Raw genomic sequence first — 20103 nt, 5'->3', positions numbered from 1 at the left:
AAGATACTATGTAAGGGACAAGATACAAGTAGTTTAATTTCTTTTCTCTTATAGAGGAAAGGATAGTTTAATTCTTTGACTCTATATTAGATGGGACAGAATAGTTGAACTCCTTAACTCTATATTAGAGACTTGTAAGAGACATGGTAGTTTAATTCCCTGACTATATAAGAGAAAGTGTAAGGGACAGAATAATTTAATTCCCTGTCTCTATATTTAAGAATTTGTAAGGGACAATATAGTTCAGGGAGACAGGGCATTTCAATTCATGTTCTCTTCAAAGCCAAAGTTAACTTCCTGTAAATGATAGTGAATTATATTCTGTAAGGAAGCAATCTGTCAAGCTTAATAAGAACGGCAGTTGGCTTTACCTCGATGCCGTAATACCTAAAATGATGCATTGAGGGCCCTTCCTATAAAGACTATAAATTGACCTTGAGAGAATTTGGGATTTACTTACTTTTTTTCCATTGTATGTATGTATTATATTTTAATTGAGATTATCTTAATATGGTATACATTTGCGTCCGTGCCCGAGTGGTAAATGTCGTTGACTTTAAACCACTGCCCTCGCCGCTGTGGGTTCGAATTCCGACAGGGATTTTGGATTCTTTTATGTGGAAGATATCCAGCTCGCTTAAGGAACGTCGGTGTTTCTACCCAGGTACCCGTGCGTGCCTAAAATACATGTAATGTACATAATGGCACTTGAGGTCTTCCTCCACCAGAAAAGCTGTACCTTAAATAAATAAATAATTTTAAAGAAATATAATTTATGTAGTTTCTTGAAATCTGAAACCCAGAGGTTTAAACTTAATATTCTGTTGACTTTAACGAAGATAACTGTAGTTTGCCGTTTATACAGACATCTGCCCGGGTGGTATGAAAGTCCGGTTAAGGAATGACTATTGAGGAAATTTGATACAACACATAACCAAGTTACTGATTTACACAATTGTATTTCTAAAAATGCTACAAGCAAAGATTACAATTAAAAAAAAACTTTTAATGTACAATATAGAAATATTAGGGGCTTTCGTCATCATGTATATGTCAATCTCTGTAAATTATTTAACTCAAACATTTTTGTAAGATGAAAGAGTTATAAGCTTGACTTCAACACTCCTTGGGGGAAAACCAACGTGCGATTGGCAAATCTTAACTAGTTCGAAGATATTATCGTCGGAGCCAGTCTTCAAGTTGCTCATTAAATGAATTTATGTTACGATAAAAATTACCGGGCAACGGGTACCACAAAACCTCTTTAGATTTAATCTTTGTCCGTATAAATGAACGAATCTCTGATGTCATATCTATATTAGAAATATCACCTATTATAACAGGCAAAATGACATTCCGTTTTGAGTATATGCCCTGATATGCAGCTAAATTAAACTCAAAGGTGTTCCAATAGTCTTTACAGTAAGATGGCGTCAACAGTGCTATGACTTTGCGACTTTTACGAATAGTTTTTGGTATGACACTGTATAATTTTTCATTGCCAGCAAATTCCTCGCGAATTGTTAATTTGTACCCTCGGTTTTCAAAAAATGGGTATACGTGTTCTGTAATTGTTCTATGCAATGTGACGTCATTGGTGATGTCAAAATGCTGTTCGTATGAAATGTAAGCGTCTATTTGAAGCAGAGGTTGTCCTTGATCATCCGGATGGTGATATGGGTCTATTTTTACCCTCCCTATATACCACAGATAACGTAATTGCCAACGCTTATAATAAAGTAATGCTATAACTGAAAACACAAGTAATAATCCGACAAAACCTCCTACACATGACGTCAGCACTATCCATGACGTGCATTCATACATCAGTTGTTCTGGTAAAATGTCAAGTGCCGATAAACTTATCACAGTTTTATTGATATATAAGCAATGAAGTTTATCTTTTTGAACGACATTAACTTTTGTTTTAGCAAGCCATTTAATAAAATCTTGATTGTTACAAACGCATAACAGAACGTTTCCGGTTAAAACAAGTTCTACTTCCCTTTTGGATGCTATGTGGTCAAGCGCATCCATATTTTCTCTAGATATATATTCTATTACATTATAAGACAAATCCAGCTTTTGAATGTGTGACATACGCCGTAACAAGAAATTTACGTTTCTTATCGAATTGTTAGCTAAATTAAGAGTTTTTAAATTTGTTAAATTATAAAATATTTTGTAAGGAAGTTCTTTTATTGCACTGTTACTTAGATCTAATTCTTCTAGTTTTTCCTGACTCGAAAAAGTTTGGCAATCATTGTCTCTGTTTAGAGAAGGGCCAATCTGATTGTTTTGTAACAGAAGAGTTCTAAGGTTCCCCATGTCGACAAGAGCACGTGGACTGAAGTACGTGAATCTGTTGTTTGACAAGTTGAAAAATTGAAGTTCTGTTAATCCAAGCCAAGGTCCAAGGAAAGCTTTTAATAAACAGCTTGAAGAATCTAAATATTTTAATTTATTTGGTCCAAATGTCACGGATGGCACAGGGTATCCTAATTTGATGTTATTCATGTAAATTGTCGTCAAATTTCTTGGTAGATAAATTTTGTCGTCATTTTTATGATCATTCAAATTTTCTAGCATATCGCTTATCTTTACATTCATGTTGTTGTCTTCATTTGTAAAAACAGAGTCGTCGATATTGTTGTTGTATTGATAACTTCCATCGAATATCTCTAAAATATCTAATCTCCTTAAGTGGTCCAGAAAATGTGCCGAATCAATTCTATTTTCCTTTAGAGATATATATCTGAGAGTAACGGGAAGATTTTCAACACATTTAGGATCTATGTAAATAATTCTATTCCAACCGAGGTCCAGTGTTTTAAGTGAGGTGTTTGTAAGCCCTTTCAGCATATTTTCTGTCAAACTTATATAAGTTGACGGGGTTCTACACCAGTAGTTGAATCGTATCATTTCTATATTTGTTTCATTTAGCCCAATGGTAGCGTTTTCTATGCCATCTGAACAAAGATATCGATTATCCGTTATTACTAATGTTGTAAGATTTACCAAACTTCGGAATACGTTTGGAGCTACTTTTATGACGTCACATCCTTCAAGATGTAAATGGGATAAAGGAGTTTGTTTGAACTGTTTGAATGTATTTTCCGTTAAAACAGGCATATCGCAATATCCATTTTCACCATCCAAATACAAGGCCTTTAGATTTGATAGCTTAGCAAATCCTTCGCTAAATTCTGTATTAGGTAAACCGTCTAAATGCAGATATCTCAGAGAAGTTGCAGACGACAAAGCAATGTCCGGATAATAACAAACACTGGTATGTACGTCACAATTTCCTTGTAAATACAATTGGAGGAGACTTCTTAATGGTTTAAACAAATCGTCTGCGTACGAAGCATTCTTGTTTAAATAGTTATAATCCAATGATAATAGTTTTAATTGCATTAGACCGTTGAAAACTCCACTTTCTAAGAATTTGATTTTATTACGACTAAGCGTCAGTGTTTGTAAAGATGAAAATCTTGCAAATGTTCCAGGTGAAATTTCTCCTATATTATTATTGGATAAATTAAGTTCTATAGTATTGTTAGGAACACAGCTGAATATATCAGATACATTTGTAAGTCCTAATTCCGAGCAATCTGCAGTTAACCTTTGTAAGTCAACTTTACAATTACATTGTTTGAGAAACTCCACTTCACCACAGGTAAAATAGGCAATACTTATCCATAAGCATGTTTGGATAATGCCTAGTTCTCGGTACACGATATGTTCAAACATCGTTAAGTTAAAACATTCACCAACATCTGTAAATTTCCATAAAGCTTACATCGATCACGTTTTACACAGAATATCTGCGCCGTCATTGATTATAAATTAAATAATTTCGCCTCCATTGCCCAAGAGTAAACAGTGTTCACCTTTTTACAATATAGAAGTTGAATTTAATACATAGCTTAAAGTGTTTTAATTTTACATCTGTGTTACTCCAATTGTTCCATCCATTGATTTTAATACGGTACAGGTATCCGTCTAAAATCCAATATAATCAATAAATCATGGTACTGACTCAAAACAAGGATTCGTTCTCTTTTCCTTTTTTGTACTACACGTTTAACATATCACACGAAAATAAACGTAGCTTAATGTCCCCGCATCATCTATACGCTATTATATTTAAAAACTTGAAGGCTAGTAGATTGAAGTCCATATAAATGGTTAAATTTTAAACATTTAAGTCAACTTTATAATGCCGTTTTTTATTATTAGGCGCCGTTTTACTCGGACTTCTATTCAATGTCGGTACACATAAAATCGTACTGTTAAATCTTCTATAACAATAATTGACCACAAATATGCCACTAATAATTATATATAAGTACTGAGCCTTAATCTTGTCATTGTCATATTTCAGAAGTTTGTTAAATAACTAGCCCAAACATTAAAGCTGGAGTATTCCGATTATTGTCGAGCTCTCGTTTGGATATCAAATATTGACAACCTTATTTTGAAATTAAATCAAGCGAACTAATCTATTCTGTGATCATTCTGCAAAACAATGCGATTGAATACCATTCGTGTCAAATCAACTTAAGAGGCTACCGATGATTTACGGGTTTTGAGCATGAAAATCATTTTTGGTTTCGTATAAAATAATATTTAATAATTATATTAAATATTATAAATTTATATCTATTCATATATATTTAATATTAATTTTCGTGAGAATTTGGTGTGTACTTACATTGCTCCTCTAACATGCAACAGGTTTTATTATATAATCTATAAATAACATTAAATGCCTTCCTCTGATTGGTGAAGAAATAAATTTTTGAAACACACGCACACATACAATGAATCCATCAGTTTGTGTACTATTTCTCAAAAGAGACTTTGGTGGTTATTTATGTACCGTAGTTTTTAAGTTTTCCATTATATTGCTACGAAGTTATCAAAACCTCTACATTAAAGTACTAGTATATTCAATATTAGTTTTAAAGCTTAACATTTCAATAACTGGTTTAACGAGCCTTGACTACAAATAATTATAATATTATATGTCTTTATTAGATATCCGCTTGACTTATAGCAACATTTACACATGTTTCGTTTAAGTATACAGTAATATGAAAACATAGTCTAAACGAAAAGGGTGGAAATGAAAGTTTGGTTGTAGTTTTAAATCAGACCACTGTACACTATCGCATTGTTCAGTTGGTTTTTTAAATCCAATTTCATGATATACAGTAAACTTCACTTATAGCGAACACGGTTATAGCGAACTTCCGGTTATAGGGAACAATTTATTTTGGCCCGAATTTTGCCCTTCTTTATTTAATATAAGAAATATGGTTATAACGAACATGGTTAAAAGGAATTATCGCTTATAAGGAACTCATTTCTTAGTCCCAATCTAGTTAAAAGTACAGAAAATTGCACTTTTATTACGAACTCCAAAATATTGGCTATCCGTAAATAGACATTCGTTTTCATTGGCACGGATTAAAACTCGGCCGAATGTACCGTTTATCGTTGTATGTACTTCAATACATCTATTAAAATGAATTTGTATAGTTTTCTATTTAGGATATTTTTAGCATGAGCTCTTTTCACCAAGATAAAACGGTTATTTATTTCTTTTCGTCAATAGTTTTGCTCGAGTAAAATAATTATACTAATTTATAATCGGTTTTTAACATAATCATGCATGCTTGCAATCTGCAATTTACGCTTGATTTAAATGAAAAGAAATCTTTATCTTCCATAAGTAAAACTAACCCTTAAATTATAATAGAAGATATTCAAAATCTTGTTTCTTCTCAATCATGGAAAGAAAACGAAAGGAGTTTAGAAACAAAATATTATATTTTATGAAAAATTGACATAGGGAGTAAATCTTAAACTGGAATAGCAATTATTTAAATTCCAAAAAGTAAGCTCTCCGGTATTGTGTCTAAAATAGAAATATATGACTAATATTTCTTAATCAAATGCTCTTCAAAATGGCGGACAATGGAAAACAGTCAGTTCGTTTATGTAAATCTGTTCGCTATAAAAACTCCTGATAGGCCAGTCATAATAGAAATTATGGTAAAACTAATTCCTTCAGAAATGTTTTCACGATTAAATAAAAGATAAACATTATCTACATTTTGAGAAAAAAGTCCTCAAAAAATCTCTTTGCAGAATCCTGAAAAATCGATAATAAAGATTTAGTAAAAATCAAATGTGTCTTTTAAATTACACCATACTTTGATTTTATACACGTTCGGTGACGTCACGTTTATTATATTTTCGTTGAAAGATCTGAAGTTACTTCAATTCCAGCATTCCTAGTGCAAAGGTGAATTTTGAATAAAGTAATCATTAAAAGAGGGTTTATCTTTTACTCACTGTTCTATATTGTTTTCTTTTGTACAATTATCTAAAATGACACAGAATTAACCACACATCTTACTGAGTATTTAAAAAAATGTGTATGCACAAGTTATGTAAATTTTTCTTCTCTACGGAAGCGTGTTGTGACCAAAATCACGAAAATTTAGGGATATTTTTAAAATGTTAAATTTGACTTATTTCAAAGAGTTGGCATGTTTTGTGAATTGTGGAAAGCATAATTAAATCAAATAATATGATGACTTGATGTAAACAAACGTATTTTGTAATACATAATGCATTTCTAAGCGAAATGATAATATTCCAGCATGTTATATGAAAAATAGATAGCGTATCCAATAGGGTGTAATCAAGCTAAAACTATTACCTTTTAATGAGGAAGCTGTTACTGAAACTTTATACATTACTTTTACTTCTTAACAGAAGACATGGATTTAAAACCCAAATTATTATGCCAATTATTTGATTCTTTTGTAGGTTCAATCATATCATATGCATCTGAGAGTATGGGGTTATAGCAAATCAAAAGATAATTGAGCGTATTGTAAAAGAATTTTAAATGTTAGAGCCAATACAAGCAATGTTCGTATATACGGCGAACTCGGCCGTTACCCATTGTATATAAATCGACACGTAAGAATAATTAAGTTTTGGTGCAAATTGATAAATACTGACAATATAATTTTACGGAAAACATATGAATTAAGTTTATCTGACTGTTATAAAGGTAAAAAACGTGGTATCAAATGTTAAAGAAATGCTAGATATATATGGTTTATCCGAATACTTTTTTGAAAAAAATATCGTAGATAGTAAATTATTTCCAAAAATATTTAAACAAAGAGTTATTGATAATTATATACAAATATGGCATTCATCTGTAGAAAATAATTCTGTTTTAGAACTTTATAAAAATTGTAAAGAATTATATTCATACGAAAACATATTACCAAAGGATCTTAGATTTTACATCACAAAAATTAGAATGTCTGCACATACACTAAGAGTACAAACGGGTAGATATGGTCAAAATAGAATACCAAGGAGTGAAAAATATTGTTTATGTTGTAATACTATGGATTTAGAAGACGAATACCATTTGATACAAAGAACTAATTCGCTATATGCTTACAAGGAACTCCGGATATAAGGAACATATTTTGAATGTCCCAATGAGTTCGTAATAAGCGGAGTTTACTGTAGATAAATATTATGTCAACGACCTGTACAGATGGATCTTAAATCGAACTAACTCGAATGTCCCGCCTCAAAATAGGTTTTACCACATTAAAGTTAAAAACTTAATACTGTATAGTCAACGTCAATTTTTGTTTGTTTGCCATTTTAAAATTAATTTTATGTTATTGTGTCACGAGGGTAATATACCGACATGTATAATTTATTGTTTGTATGTATGTCTTATATATTGTGTCGTTATATATTCCCTGTACGTTTGTCATTTTGTTATATCATATATGTACATGTCCTATAATTTGCCCCAAATTAAACCCCCAATTTATTTTTCTCATTTTCATTCATTTTTTTAAATTCTTTGGGCAACATTTTAAACCCCTTAAGTTTTTTATATAATTCATAACAACAAATTTCCTTTGGGAAAGGGGCCCCCCAAAACCCATTTATTTCACCGGGTTTGGGAAAAGGCCCGAAATGCGCACATTGAAACATTTCCTTTTTTTTTGCGCCACGAAGTAGCGGGGTTTTCCCCTTTTCTTTCCACCGAAAGAAAATTTTTTTTAATTTTTTTTCCCGTGCCTTTTACAGGTAATTTTGGTTGTTATTTATTACTCGTAATGTATTCATTTAATTATTGAAATGACATGCGTGTTGCATTTTGTATTTTGCACATTGAATACACTTCCATTGGTTTGCGCGCCACGAAGTAGCTGTGTTGCGTCTTATTTCATCCTAAGTAAATTGTTTATTTGTTTCCGTGCCAGTTACAGGGCCGAAACAGCCCCTCCTTTATTAGGAAAGCGGAACCCTACGCCATTGGTGGCCAGTGTAGCTTTCCTTATTTTCACCAGAAGGGGAACGTACGAAACTTTTTGGGGACGATTCTGTTGGATTGCCAATGTATGACGTCACAGGCTTCCATTTTCCTCCAATCAGATTGGCCATGGTATTTTTAGCCATTTCCGGAACAACAACAACCAACGTCTACCCTCAGGAATGTTTATTGTAAACAAAAATGGAAAGGATTTGTATTGTGCACTATTTCGTCATTTATAATCATTTGAGCTCATAAACTTTATCATTACATGATCATGTCATAAATTTAATAAGATGCATGTAACTGCAGGCACTCTTTCAATCATCTGCCATCCATCCATTCAACAGTCCTAACACTTTGGTATTGGTGAGGCTAATTGACAACTGTAACTAACATAATTTTTTTTCTCCCCTCCCAACTTACATACATGTATATACTTTTCAGATTCCTTAATAATTTATTATATATATAGCCTTTGGTGTCTGTTGGAGCTTACGAATAGTCATGAATAACTAGCCATGTGAACTGTATTGGCGGCATATATGTTGGTATTATTTATGTTTGTGTAATACCCTCTTAAAAAAACATTTAATACAAATGAAATGGTATTAGATTAATTGTATCATAGTTTGGACACCTTTCTGTTGAAAATGTGTCAGGGTTAAATCGTATACATATACATGCACAGTGCGTGAACTGGAGTGCGGGTATTAGTTAAAGCCCGCACTCTAGAGCATGCCCATTGATTGGGGCTCATTTTTGGCTGGGGTTTTACATATTGGTGACGGCAGAGAAAGAGAAAGCGACAGAAATTCAATTTTCTGATGTTCGATCATTGGTTCATTTTTTGCCGGGGTTTCATATTGTGACAACAGGGAACGTGCTTTTAACAATGTTTGGACTATGATACAAACGAGAAAGAGCACCAAAACACTCGGCTACGCCCCTCGTACAAATCAGACTTTAGCCTCGTGCTTTCCCGGTGCTCTTTCTTATTACTTACACCATTGCTATAATCTTTTTTACTACATGTACTGCGGATTGCTGAAATTGTTGATATTGGCTTGGCTGCTTGTCCGTGTCTGTTAACACATGATTAAATCAGGATGACCATAACCTGATTGCAAATTTATTTCTATAAAGAAATAATTTTGAGACTTGGTAGAGTGTGTGTGATCACCCTAAAATTTTCCATAGTATTGGATTTGTTGTGTGTTTATTTATATTTCGCTTTATTAACTTATAGCCTTTGAGTTTCAAAGTATATAAGTCGGTGAAATAAATTTTAGTCAACTTGCATGCTGAAAGGTAGCTATATACAATTTATTTTGAGAAAGAAAACCAAGACGCGCAATTGCATCATGGGTATTTAATCTATAGTAAGTATAAAGTGCAATTTGAAATGGTGATTTGAAATAAAAATTTTTGAAAAGACTTTGTTTCAAGTTTGTTTGTTTCAATTTTCTGTATTTCAGAAAATTAGAAAACACTGGAAATATATCACTGCAGGGTATATTGCTAATGTTTTCTTACTTGAAATTAAATGAATATTTGTTTGTACATGAGAGTGACCTTTTTCATATTGTGGTTAATTATTATAAATGGTGGTTGTTTTAGCCATTTGCCACTTATTGATTAGAAAATACTGGTAGGAAACCCAGTTGGTGTAAAGTTAGTTGTATGTATGGTTTGCATATCAAACAAAGTTACTGAATGTTGCTGCTGAATGAAAACTATGGTCTACTAGAGGTGCCATTGACACTTAATGGAATTGTTAAATAAATGGGTCTTGATTGAATTGCATAGTGTGGCGACTTGCGTGACAAATATTGCAGTTAGTACTTGAGTACAGAATACAATACTATTTTATGCTGTTGCTTGGTGGTGCATGTATGGTGTATATTTAGGCCATTACAATTTCCCTGAATATTTTTGTTACAACAATTTTATTTTCCAACTTACTGTGTTTGAAACTTAAATCAATGGTTATAGTTGATGGTTTGTGATGTACATATGATATCATTTATGTGTTCAAAGTATGATGTACCAGAGGGATAATTTATATTTCCCGAATTTTATGTAACGCAATTTAAATTTTGATTTGTTTGCGTTAAAATACTTTGTTCCACTTTGCGCAAGTGAAATTACCATTGCATTTTACACATAAAAAGATTTTGGTGAAATTTCTTTTGTAAAAGGTTCTTTGGATCTAGATTTATTTATTTTTGATCCACTCCATTTGTGTTGTATCTGATTTTGGAATTTTGTTGGTTCTCCCAATATGGCAACACCAAAGGGTAGAGATGAGGATTGTAACTGGTTCTCCAGATTATAGGCAAGAGGACTTAGAATATTTTGCAAGGCAATTGCGAAAATCCGGATTGTATGAAGTAAAAGTAATCCGAAATCTTATGGGCCTGATCATAGACATAATTTTGATGGTTCTTATGTACCCTTAAATGATAATACAAAGGATACTTCTAAAACCGGAACAAGGCCTAAATTATTACAAAACTGGCGACTATGATCAAAGTCCAGTCATGCTAAAATTCGCCAAGTGCGCTTTTTTGCCTACTCCTGGCCATTCTTTACTTACAAATCAAACTTTGAAAGGTAAGTTTGATTATATTCATCCACGTATTCCTGATTTACCAACATTTACTGGTGATGAGAAAGCCAAAACCAACTTATTTGAAGTTTTGAAAGTATGATGTTCATTGTTTGATTGATTGAACAGGTATATCCCATGCATATCATACGTGAAGCCATACGTAAATCTCTGAAAGGCACCGCTCGAGGGGTTTTATTACATCTCGGGAAGATACTTCTGTAGCGGATATACTTACAGAATTAGAAGGTATATATGGGAATTACTGATCTTGGTTGTACAAATGTTGTTGAACATGAAATCAACTTAACTGACCCGACTCCCTTTAAAGACACATATAGACGTATTTCACCAGGTATGTTTGAAGAAGTACGGGAACATTTAAAGAGCATGATTGAAGCTGGAGCTATTCGTGAATCTCAAAGCCCTTTCTCTTCAAATGTCGTCTTAGTTCGCGAGAAAGATGGTTCATTGCGTTTTTGCATTGACTATCGAAAATTAAACAGTCGTACTGTTCAGGATGCTCATTCTGTTCCTCGGATTGACGAAACCATTGACTCACTTGCAGGATCGAAGTATTTTTCTAAGTTAGATCTACGTTCAGGGTACTGGCAGGTCGCTATGAAGGAGGAAGATAAACAGAAGACTGCTTTTAATGTAGGACCTCTTGGATTTTGGGAATGTAATCGAATGGCTTTTGGGTTAACCAATGCGCCTGCGACTTTTCAACGCTTAATGGAACGTTGCATGGGTGAATTACATTTAAAGGATTGCCTCATATATCTTGATGACATCATTTTATATTCGGACAATATAGATTCTCATTTTAAGCGTTTAGAATCAGTTTTTCTTCGTCTTGAAAAGCATAACCTTAAGTTTAAAGGTTCAAAATGTGAATTTTTCAGAACCCATGTTAAATATGTTGGACATGTTGTTAGTTCTCAAGGTGTGGAAACTGATCCTGAGAAAATTAGAGTCCTGAAGGAATAGCCTGTTCTTCTGTGAAAGAACTTAGAAAATTTCTAGGTTTTGCAGGTTATTATAGACGTTATGTAGAGGGATTTTCTAAAATCGTTAAACCTCTTAATGATCTTTTAGTGGGTCACCCTACTAATAAGAAAGCAGTTAAATGTAAAACCTGTACACCGTGGAAATGGGAGAAAGAACAACAAGAGGTATTTGATATTTTGATTCAGAAATTGTCTTCTCCACCCATTTTAGCTTATGCTGATTACACCAAGCCGTTTATTCTCAATATCGATGCTTGTTCAGGTGAGCTTGGTGCAGTTCTTTACCAAAACCATGACGGGAGGAGCGAGTTGTTTCTTATGCCAGCAGAGGATTAAGACCAAGTCAGTTGAACTATCCAGCACACAAGCTAGAGTTCTTGGCACTCAAATGGGCAATATGTGACAAATTTCATGAGTATCTATATGGAAATTCTGTTACAGTCCGTACTGACAATAATCCCCTAACCTACGTTTTCTCTACTGCTAAATTAGACGCCATGAGTCATAGATGGTTAGCCGCATTATCAACCTATAACATCAATATTATATACAGCGCAGGAAAACATAATAATGATGCCGATGCACTATCTCGACTACCTAACCCTGATACTAGAAACACCATTCTTTTCTCCGATGCAGTTAAAGCTTTACTTCAAGCTCATTCAGAAGATCAAGGTCAGATTCCGGCCATGGAATGTGTTTCTTTGACTCAGCAAGTTTTAGACTTGAATCCCAAATATGAGACATGTTTTGGTACTCACTTTAAAGCTGTCGATTGGAAGCAAGAACAGAAGGGTGACCCTACACTTGTTGGTGTGATACCGCTTTTACAAGCTGGTCATAGACTTACGGATCAACAAAAGTCGCTTGAACCTGAATCTGTGAGAAAATATCTCAAAGAATGGAGTAATTTCGTAATTTACAGATGATGACGTCTTGTATCGTAAAGGCACATCTAATGGGTTCCCTGTTGTTCAACTTGTGTTACCAGATCATTTTCAGGATGTTGTTTTTACAGGTCTTCATGATGAAGCCGGTCATCAAGGCTGTGCACGTACTGTTGCCCTTATCAGATCAAGATTCTTCTAGCCGAAAATGGAAAACAATCTATAGAAAACATCGTATTCGTCATTGCCCTCGTTGTATTTGTCGAAAGACTTTGGATAAGACCTTTGCCAAACTTGTACCTATTCATTCTAGTTATCCCTATGGATTTGGTATGTATGGATTTTTTGTCACTAGAAATGTCAAAAGGATCCTTTGAAAATATTTTGATAATTACAGATCACTTCACTCGTTTCGCACAAGCAAATACCAGCTAAGAATCAAACGGCTCATACCACTGCAAAACTTCTATTTGAAAATTTTCATTTGTCATTATGGATTTCCAAGTCGTTTTCATAGTGATCAGGGTAAAAAAATTTGAAAAGTGAGGTTATTCTTGAACTGTGTGTAATTGCACATATAGAAAAGACTAGAACTACCCCGTATCACCCGCAAGGAAACGGAATGGCCTGAACGTTTTAACGAAAAACGTTGATTGAACATGGCTTGGCAACTCTATAAGAAGACAGAAAGTCCCAATTGGAGAGCTCATGTCGCTGCACTTGTTCATTCCGTATAATTCAACAGCAGCATTTATATAACATATCAATGCAAATTTGAATTAGACTTTTTTCTACAAATTAAATATTTTACTTTTATAAATATATATTTATAAGAGTGAAATCCCTAACTTGCAGTATATACAAATGTATATAAATATATTCTAAATGAAAATTTGTCAAGTGTGAGCTGTCAAAAATCATTATAACTATATATATGCTATATAATTTGTTTATATACGACTACATATTCTAAATGATAACTTAAATAAATAAATTATTTAAAAGAAATATAATTTATTTAGTTACTTGAAATTTGAAACCCAGAGGTTTAAACTGAATGTTTTTTGGACTTTAACGGAGATAATTGTAGTTTGCCGTTTATACAGAAATCTGCCCGGGTGGTATGAAAGTTCGGTTAAGGAATGACTGAATTTGATAGAACACATAACCAAGTTACTGATTTACACAATTGTATTTCTAAAAATGCCACAAGCAAAGATTACAATAAAGAAAACTTTTAAAATTTGAATTTGCATGTACAATATTCAGTTTAAGCGTTTGAGTTTAAACTCTTTATTTTTACACTATACGTCACAGTATTTTTGCAATGACCTGTATATTTGGCTCCTCCTCCTAACAAGTCATTCAATCTCGTTCGCGCATGCTTAGTAGACTGGGTATATAAACCGAGCACGCTTCTGCAAATTCCTTTTCGATCCAGTCTCCGAGCTCCAGAAGCTGCCGTGAACTAACACGGAAAAATACCCACCCGCCCTTCCCATTTGCTTTGCTGTTGTCTCTTTTTTCTGTTTTCAGGTAATTATGACCGGCGCGATACTTAGCCCTTCTTCGTCATGGCTGGAATTATCATTTCAACAGTCAATATTTGTTTTGCGACATCCGGAAATTTACCAACGTCGACTGCCAGACCCCTATCATTTGAATCCGACGTCGGTTCAAAATTTACATTTAACTGGCCTGTACATAACCATAAACATTTCGAACACCTGTGGGATGCAACTGACTTTCGGATATTTGTAGAATAGTCATTAGATAACCTGTAACCGATGTCGGTACAAAACAAAACACTGTTAATTAACTTAACCCATGTGTAAATAAAACACATATTGTCTTTAAAAAAAAAAAATATTGATATAATGGTTATTATCATATCATTACATTGTTATACATGGTTTCAAGCAAGTTTACTTACATTATATATCACACTACTATTTATTTAAAATTATAATTTTTCTTATAAAGAACATTTCTTTTATTGAGCTGTATGTATTTTGTATTTTATATGTTTACTGGCATATCTGAGCAGGTCCGTTGTTCTATATTCCGAGGAATAGTCTGAGGAGGTTTCCTCCGTGCATGCCAACGGATGCTACGGTTCCTCTTAAAAAAGGGGTTTTACGTAGGCGGCCAGTATTCCTAAGACGAATATACGATCAAACCTGTTGAGTAATTGTTCTGGTTTGGAATGTCCTAGACATTCTATGGCAGTTTTGATCGTGATATGCTTGATAAATGTATTTATATATACAAATGGCTGTATCAGTCTTTTCAAAATTTAACTAATTTTTATTGATAATATTTATAAAACATATTTTATAAGCTTCGGATATCAAGTGTTTATCATATCTGGCATTGTCAGCACATTGTCTCTTTTTCGAAACATAATTTTAATTGATTATATCTGAATAAACATATTAAGCTACCGAAGCATATATAAGCAATATATAAAATGTCACTTCCGACTGTTGGGATATGAGTATTAGTCATATAATATTATAATTGATATACATGTAATTGTTAATATTATTCTATAACAGATTGTCTGGAATATTTAATGCTCTTATTCAGCCGTCGATATGGCGAAAATCTAACATAAAATTACAGGTTTTTGCAATCGATGACGAAGCAAAACCTATTTTATAATATTCTATTTTATATAAAGGTTCAAACTCTATTAACTTTATGTTACTTAATGACCAGTCATGACGGAAATTTTATGCCAACCATAAATAAAATAAGTTAAACATATATGTTGCATTTATTATCATTTGTTCCTTTAAAGTGACTATGTTGGAAAAATAATATAGAAATATTAGGGACTTTCGTCATCATGTTTATGTCCGTCTGTGTAAATTTTTTAAGTCAAATATTTTTTATTAGATAATAGAGTTATAAGTTTGACTTCACTCCTTGCAGGGAAACCAACTCTTAACTAATCCGAAGATATTATCGTCGGAGCCAGTCTTCAAGCTGCTCATTAAATGAATTTATGTTACGATAAAAATTACCAGGCAACGGGTACCACAAAACCTCCTTTGATTTAATTTTTGTCCGTATGAATGAACGAATCTCTGACGTCATATCTATATTAGAAATATCACCTATTATAACAGGCAAAATGATATTCCGTTTTGAGTATATGCCCTGATATGCAGCTAAATTAAACTCAAAGGTGTTCCAATAGTCTTTACAGTAAGATTGAGTCAATAGTGCGATGACTTTACGACTTTTACGGATAGTTTTTGGTATGACACTGTATAATTTTTCATTGCCATCAAATTCCTCGCGAATTGTTAATTTGTACCCTCGGTTTTCCAAGAATGGGTATACTTGTTCTGTAATTGTTCTATGCAATGTTACATCATTGCTGATGTCAAAATGCTGTTCGTATGAAATGTAAGCGTCTATTTGAAGCAGAGGTTGTTCTTGATCATCCGGATGGTGATATGGGTCTATTTTGACTCTCCCTATATACCACAGATAACGTAATTGCCAACGCTTATAATAAAGTAATGCTATAACTGAAAACACAAGTAATAATCCGACAAAACCGACCACACATGACGTCAGCACTATCCATGACGTGCATTCATACATCAGTTGTTCTGGTAAAATGTCAATCGCCGATAAACTTATCACAGTTTTATTGATATATAAGCAATGAAGTTCGTGTTTTTGAACGATATTAACTTTTGTTTTGGCAAGCCAATTAATAAAATCTTGATTGTTACAAACGCATAACAGAACGTTTCCGGTTAAAACAAGTTCTACTTCCCTTTTTGATGCTATGTGGTCAAGCGCATCGATATTTTCTCTAGATATATATTCTATTACATTATTAGACAAATCTAGCGATTGAAGTTGCGCCATATGACGTAACAAGAAATTTACGTTTCTTATCGAATTGTTAGCTAAATTCAGAGTTTTTAAATTTGTCAAATTATGAAATATTTTGTAAGGAAGTTCTTTTATTGCATTGTTACTTAGATCTAATTCTTCTAGTTTTTCCTGACTCGAAAAAGTTTGGCAATCATTGTCTCTGTTTAGAGAAGGGCCAATCTGATTGTTTTGTAACAGAAGTATTCTAAGGTTCCCCATGTCGACAAGAGTACGTGGACTGAAGTACGTGAATCTATTGTATGACAAGTTGTAAAATTGAAGTTCTGTTAATCCACGCCAAGGTCCAAGGAAAGCTTTTAATAAACAGCTCGAAGAATCTAAATATTTTAATTTATTTGGTCCAAATGTCAAAGATGGCACAGGGTATCCTAATTTGATGTTATTCATGTAAACTGTCGTCAAATTTCTTGGTAGATAAATTTTGTCGTCATTTTTATGATCATTCAAATTTTCTAGCATATCGCTTATTTTTTCATTCGTGTTGTTGTATTCATTTGTAAAAACAGAGTCGTCGATATTGTTGTTGTATTGATAACTTACATCGAATATCTCTAAAATATCCAATCTCCTGAAATGGTCCAGGAAATTTCCCGAATCAATTTTGTTTTCCTTTAGAGATATATATCTGAGAGTAACGGGAAGATTTTCAACACATTTAGGATCTATGTAAATTATTCTATTCCAACCGAGGTCCAGTGTTTTAAGTGAGGTGTTTGTAAGCCCTTTCAGCATATTTTCTTCCAAATTTATATAAGTTGACGGGTTTCTACACCAGTAGTTGAATCGTATCATTTCTATATTTGTTTCATTTAGTCCAATGGTAGCGTTTTCTATCCCATCTGAACAAAGATATCGATTATCCGTTACTACTAATGTTGTAAGATTTATCAAACTTCTGAATACGTTTGGAGCTACTTTTATGACGTCACATCCTTCAAGATGTAAATAAGATAAAGGGGTTTGTTTGAATTGTTTGAAGGTATTTTCCGTTAAAACAGGCATATTGCAAAATCCATTTTCATCATCTAAATACAAGGTATTTAGATTTGTTAACTTAGCAAATCCCTCGCTAAATTCTGTATTTGGTATACCGTCTAAATGAAGATATCTCAGAGAAGTTGCAGACGACAAAGCAATGTCCGGATAATAACAAACACTGGTATGTACGTCACAATTTCCTTGTAAAAACAATTGGAGGAGTCTTCTTAATGGTTTAAACAAATCGTCTGCGTACGAATTATTCTTGTTTAAATAGTTATAATCCAATGATAATAGTTTTAATTGCATTAGACCGTTGAAAACTCCACTTTCTAAGAATTTGATTTTATTACGACTAAGCGTCAGTGTTTGTAAAGTTGAAAATCTTGCAAATGTTCCAGGTGAAATTTCTCCTATATTATTATTGGATAAATTAAGTTCTATAGTATTCTTAGGAACACAGCTGAATATATCAGATACATTTGTAAGTCCTAATTTCGAGCAATCTACAGTTAACCTCTGTAAGTCAACTTTACAGTTACATTGTTTGAGAATCTCCACTTCTCCACGGGTAAAATAGACAATACTTATCCATAAGCACGTTTGGATAATGCCCAGTTCTCGGTACACGATATGTTGAAACATCGTTAAGTTAAAACATTCACCAACATCTGTTAATTTCCATAAAGCTTACATCGATCTGATAAATGAAATATCACTAGCTGAATAAAAGAGTGTACACATTGCACGCTTTATTGATCACATGTTTAACACAGAACATCTGCGCCGTCATTGATTATAAAGTAAATAGTTTCGCCTCTATTGCCCAAGAGTAAACAGTGTTCACTTTTTATAATAAAGAAGTTGAGTTAAAGTACATAGCCAAAAGTGTTGTATTAATTTTACATCTATGTTACTCAAATTCTTTAATCCATTGATTTGATTGAAGTATCCGTCTAAAATCCAATATAATCAATAAATCATGGTAAGGATTCGTTCTTTTTTCCTTTTTTGTAATATACGTTTATAAAAATCTAGATATCATATCACATGAAAATAAGCGTACGCATCTTGCATACGCTTTTATATGTAAACTTGAAGGCTAGTAGATGGAAGTCCGTATAAATGGTTAAATCTTAAACATTTAAGTCAACTTTATAATGCCGTTTTTTATTATAAGCAGTCACTTTACTCGGACTTCTGTTCAATGTAGGTACACATAAAATCGTACTGTTAAATCTTCTATAACAATGATTGACCAAAATATTCCACTGATATTTATATATAAGTGCTGAGCCTTAATCTTATCATTATCATATTTTAAATAACTAGCGCAACCATTAAAGCTGGAGTATTCCGATTGTTGTCGAGCTCTCGTTTGGATATCAAATATTGACAACCTTAATTATTTTGAAATTAAATCAAGCGAACTAATCTATTCTGTGATCATTCTGCAAAACAAAACGCTAGAATACCATTCGTGTCAAATCAAATCACATACCATGAATCCATCAGTTTGTGTACTATTTCTCAAAATACACTTTAATATTTATGTACCGTAGTTTTTAATTTTTGCATTACATTGCTACGAAGTTATCAAAACCTCAACATTAAAGTACTAGTATATTCAATATTAGTTTTAAAGCTTAACATTTCAATCACTGGTTTAACGAGCTTTGACTACAAATCTTCAATAATTATAATATTATATGTCTTTATTACATACTCGCTTGACTTATTGTAATATTTACACATGTTTCGTTTAAGTATGTATGTAATATATGAAAACATAGTCTAAACGAAAAGTTTGGTTGTAGTTTTAAATCAGACCACTGGGCACTATCGCATTGTTCGGTTGGGTTTTTAAATCCAATTTCGTTCTATAAATAAATATTAGGTCAACGACCTGTACAGATGGTTTCTCTTCGTATTAAATAGTCTATGACTCGATGTCCCGCTCAAATAGGTTTACCTTTATAAGTTTAACTTAATACATGTATAGTCAACGTCAATTTTGGTTATTTTGCCATTTTAAAATTAATTCTATGTTAGTTGCATATGGTGAGGAGAGGTATGTAAGGTTAAAGGAACTCCACTGAGGTTTATAAGCCTAAAACATAACATTTTAATTTTTTACATAGATAAACATGAGCATTTTAAAAAGAACTATAAATAAATTAAAACTAAGAAATGCACAAGAACTACATTGAAAATCATATGGTTGTGCTACTCTCAGTCCGATTTGAGTGAAAGGCGTTTTGGGTCATTTTTCACTTTTATAATAATTATTCTGGAAAAACGGAGCGAGCTAATGATCTG

At 32.8% G+C, this 20103-nt stretch overlaps 2 protein-coding genes across 2 annotated transcripts; both read right to left on the bottom strand.

The window, feature by feature from the left end:
- Window positions 1-848: 848 nt before the first annotated feature.
- Window positions 849-3916, bottom strand: LOC132753621 (toll-like receptor 4). Its single transcript, XM_060744110.1, has one exon. The coding sequence runs from the start codon at window positions 3751-3753 to the stop codon at window positions 1177-1179; it is 2577 nt and encodes an 858-aa protein (XP_060600093.1). The 5' UTR covers window positions 3754-3916; the 3' UTR covers window positions 849-1176.
- Window positions 3917-15716: 11800 nt separating this feature from the next.
- LOC132753620 (toll-like receptor 4) lies at window positions 15717-19189 on the bottom strand. Its single transcript, XM_060744109.1, has one exon. The coding sequence runs from the start codon at window positions 18427-18429 to the stop codon at window positions 15853-15855; it is 2577 nt and encodes an 858-aa protein (XP_060600092.1). The 5' UTR covers window positions 18430-19189; the 3' UTR covers window positions 15717-15852.
- Between the last annotated feature and the right edge of the window lie 914 nt (window positions 19190-20103).

Source organism: Ruditapes philippinarum, unplaced genomic scaffold, assembly GCF_026571515.1.
Source record: "Ruditapes philippinarum isolate M1 unplaced genomic scaffold, ASM2657151v2 ctg1336_1_1_1_1, whole genome shotgun sequence".
NCBI lineage: Eukaryota > Metazoa > Mollusca > Bivalvia > Venerida > Veneridae > Ruditapes > Ruditapes philippinarum.
Note: the sequence above shows the minus strand (reverse complement) of the source record. Positions and strands in the feature narration are given on the sequence as shown.

What these genes read in the sequence shown, in the direction of transcription:
- LOC132753621 (XM_060744110.1), bottom strand. Translation starts at nt 3,753, where the DNA reads ATGTTTGAACATATCGTGTACCGAGAACTAGGCATTATCCAAACATGC.
- LOC132753620 (XM_060744109.1), bottom strand. Translation starts at nt 18,429, where the DNA reads ATGTTTCAACATATCGTGTACCGAGAACTGGGCATTATCCAAACGTGC.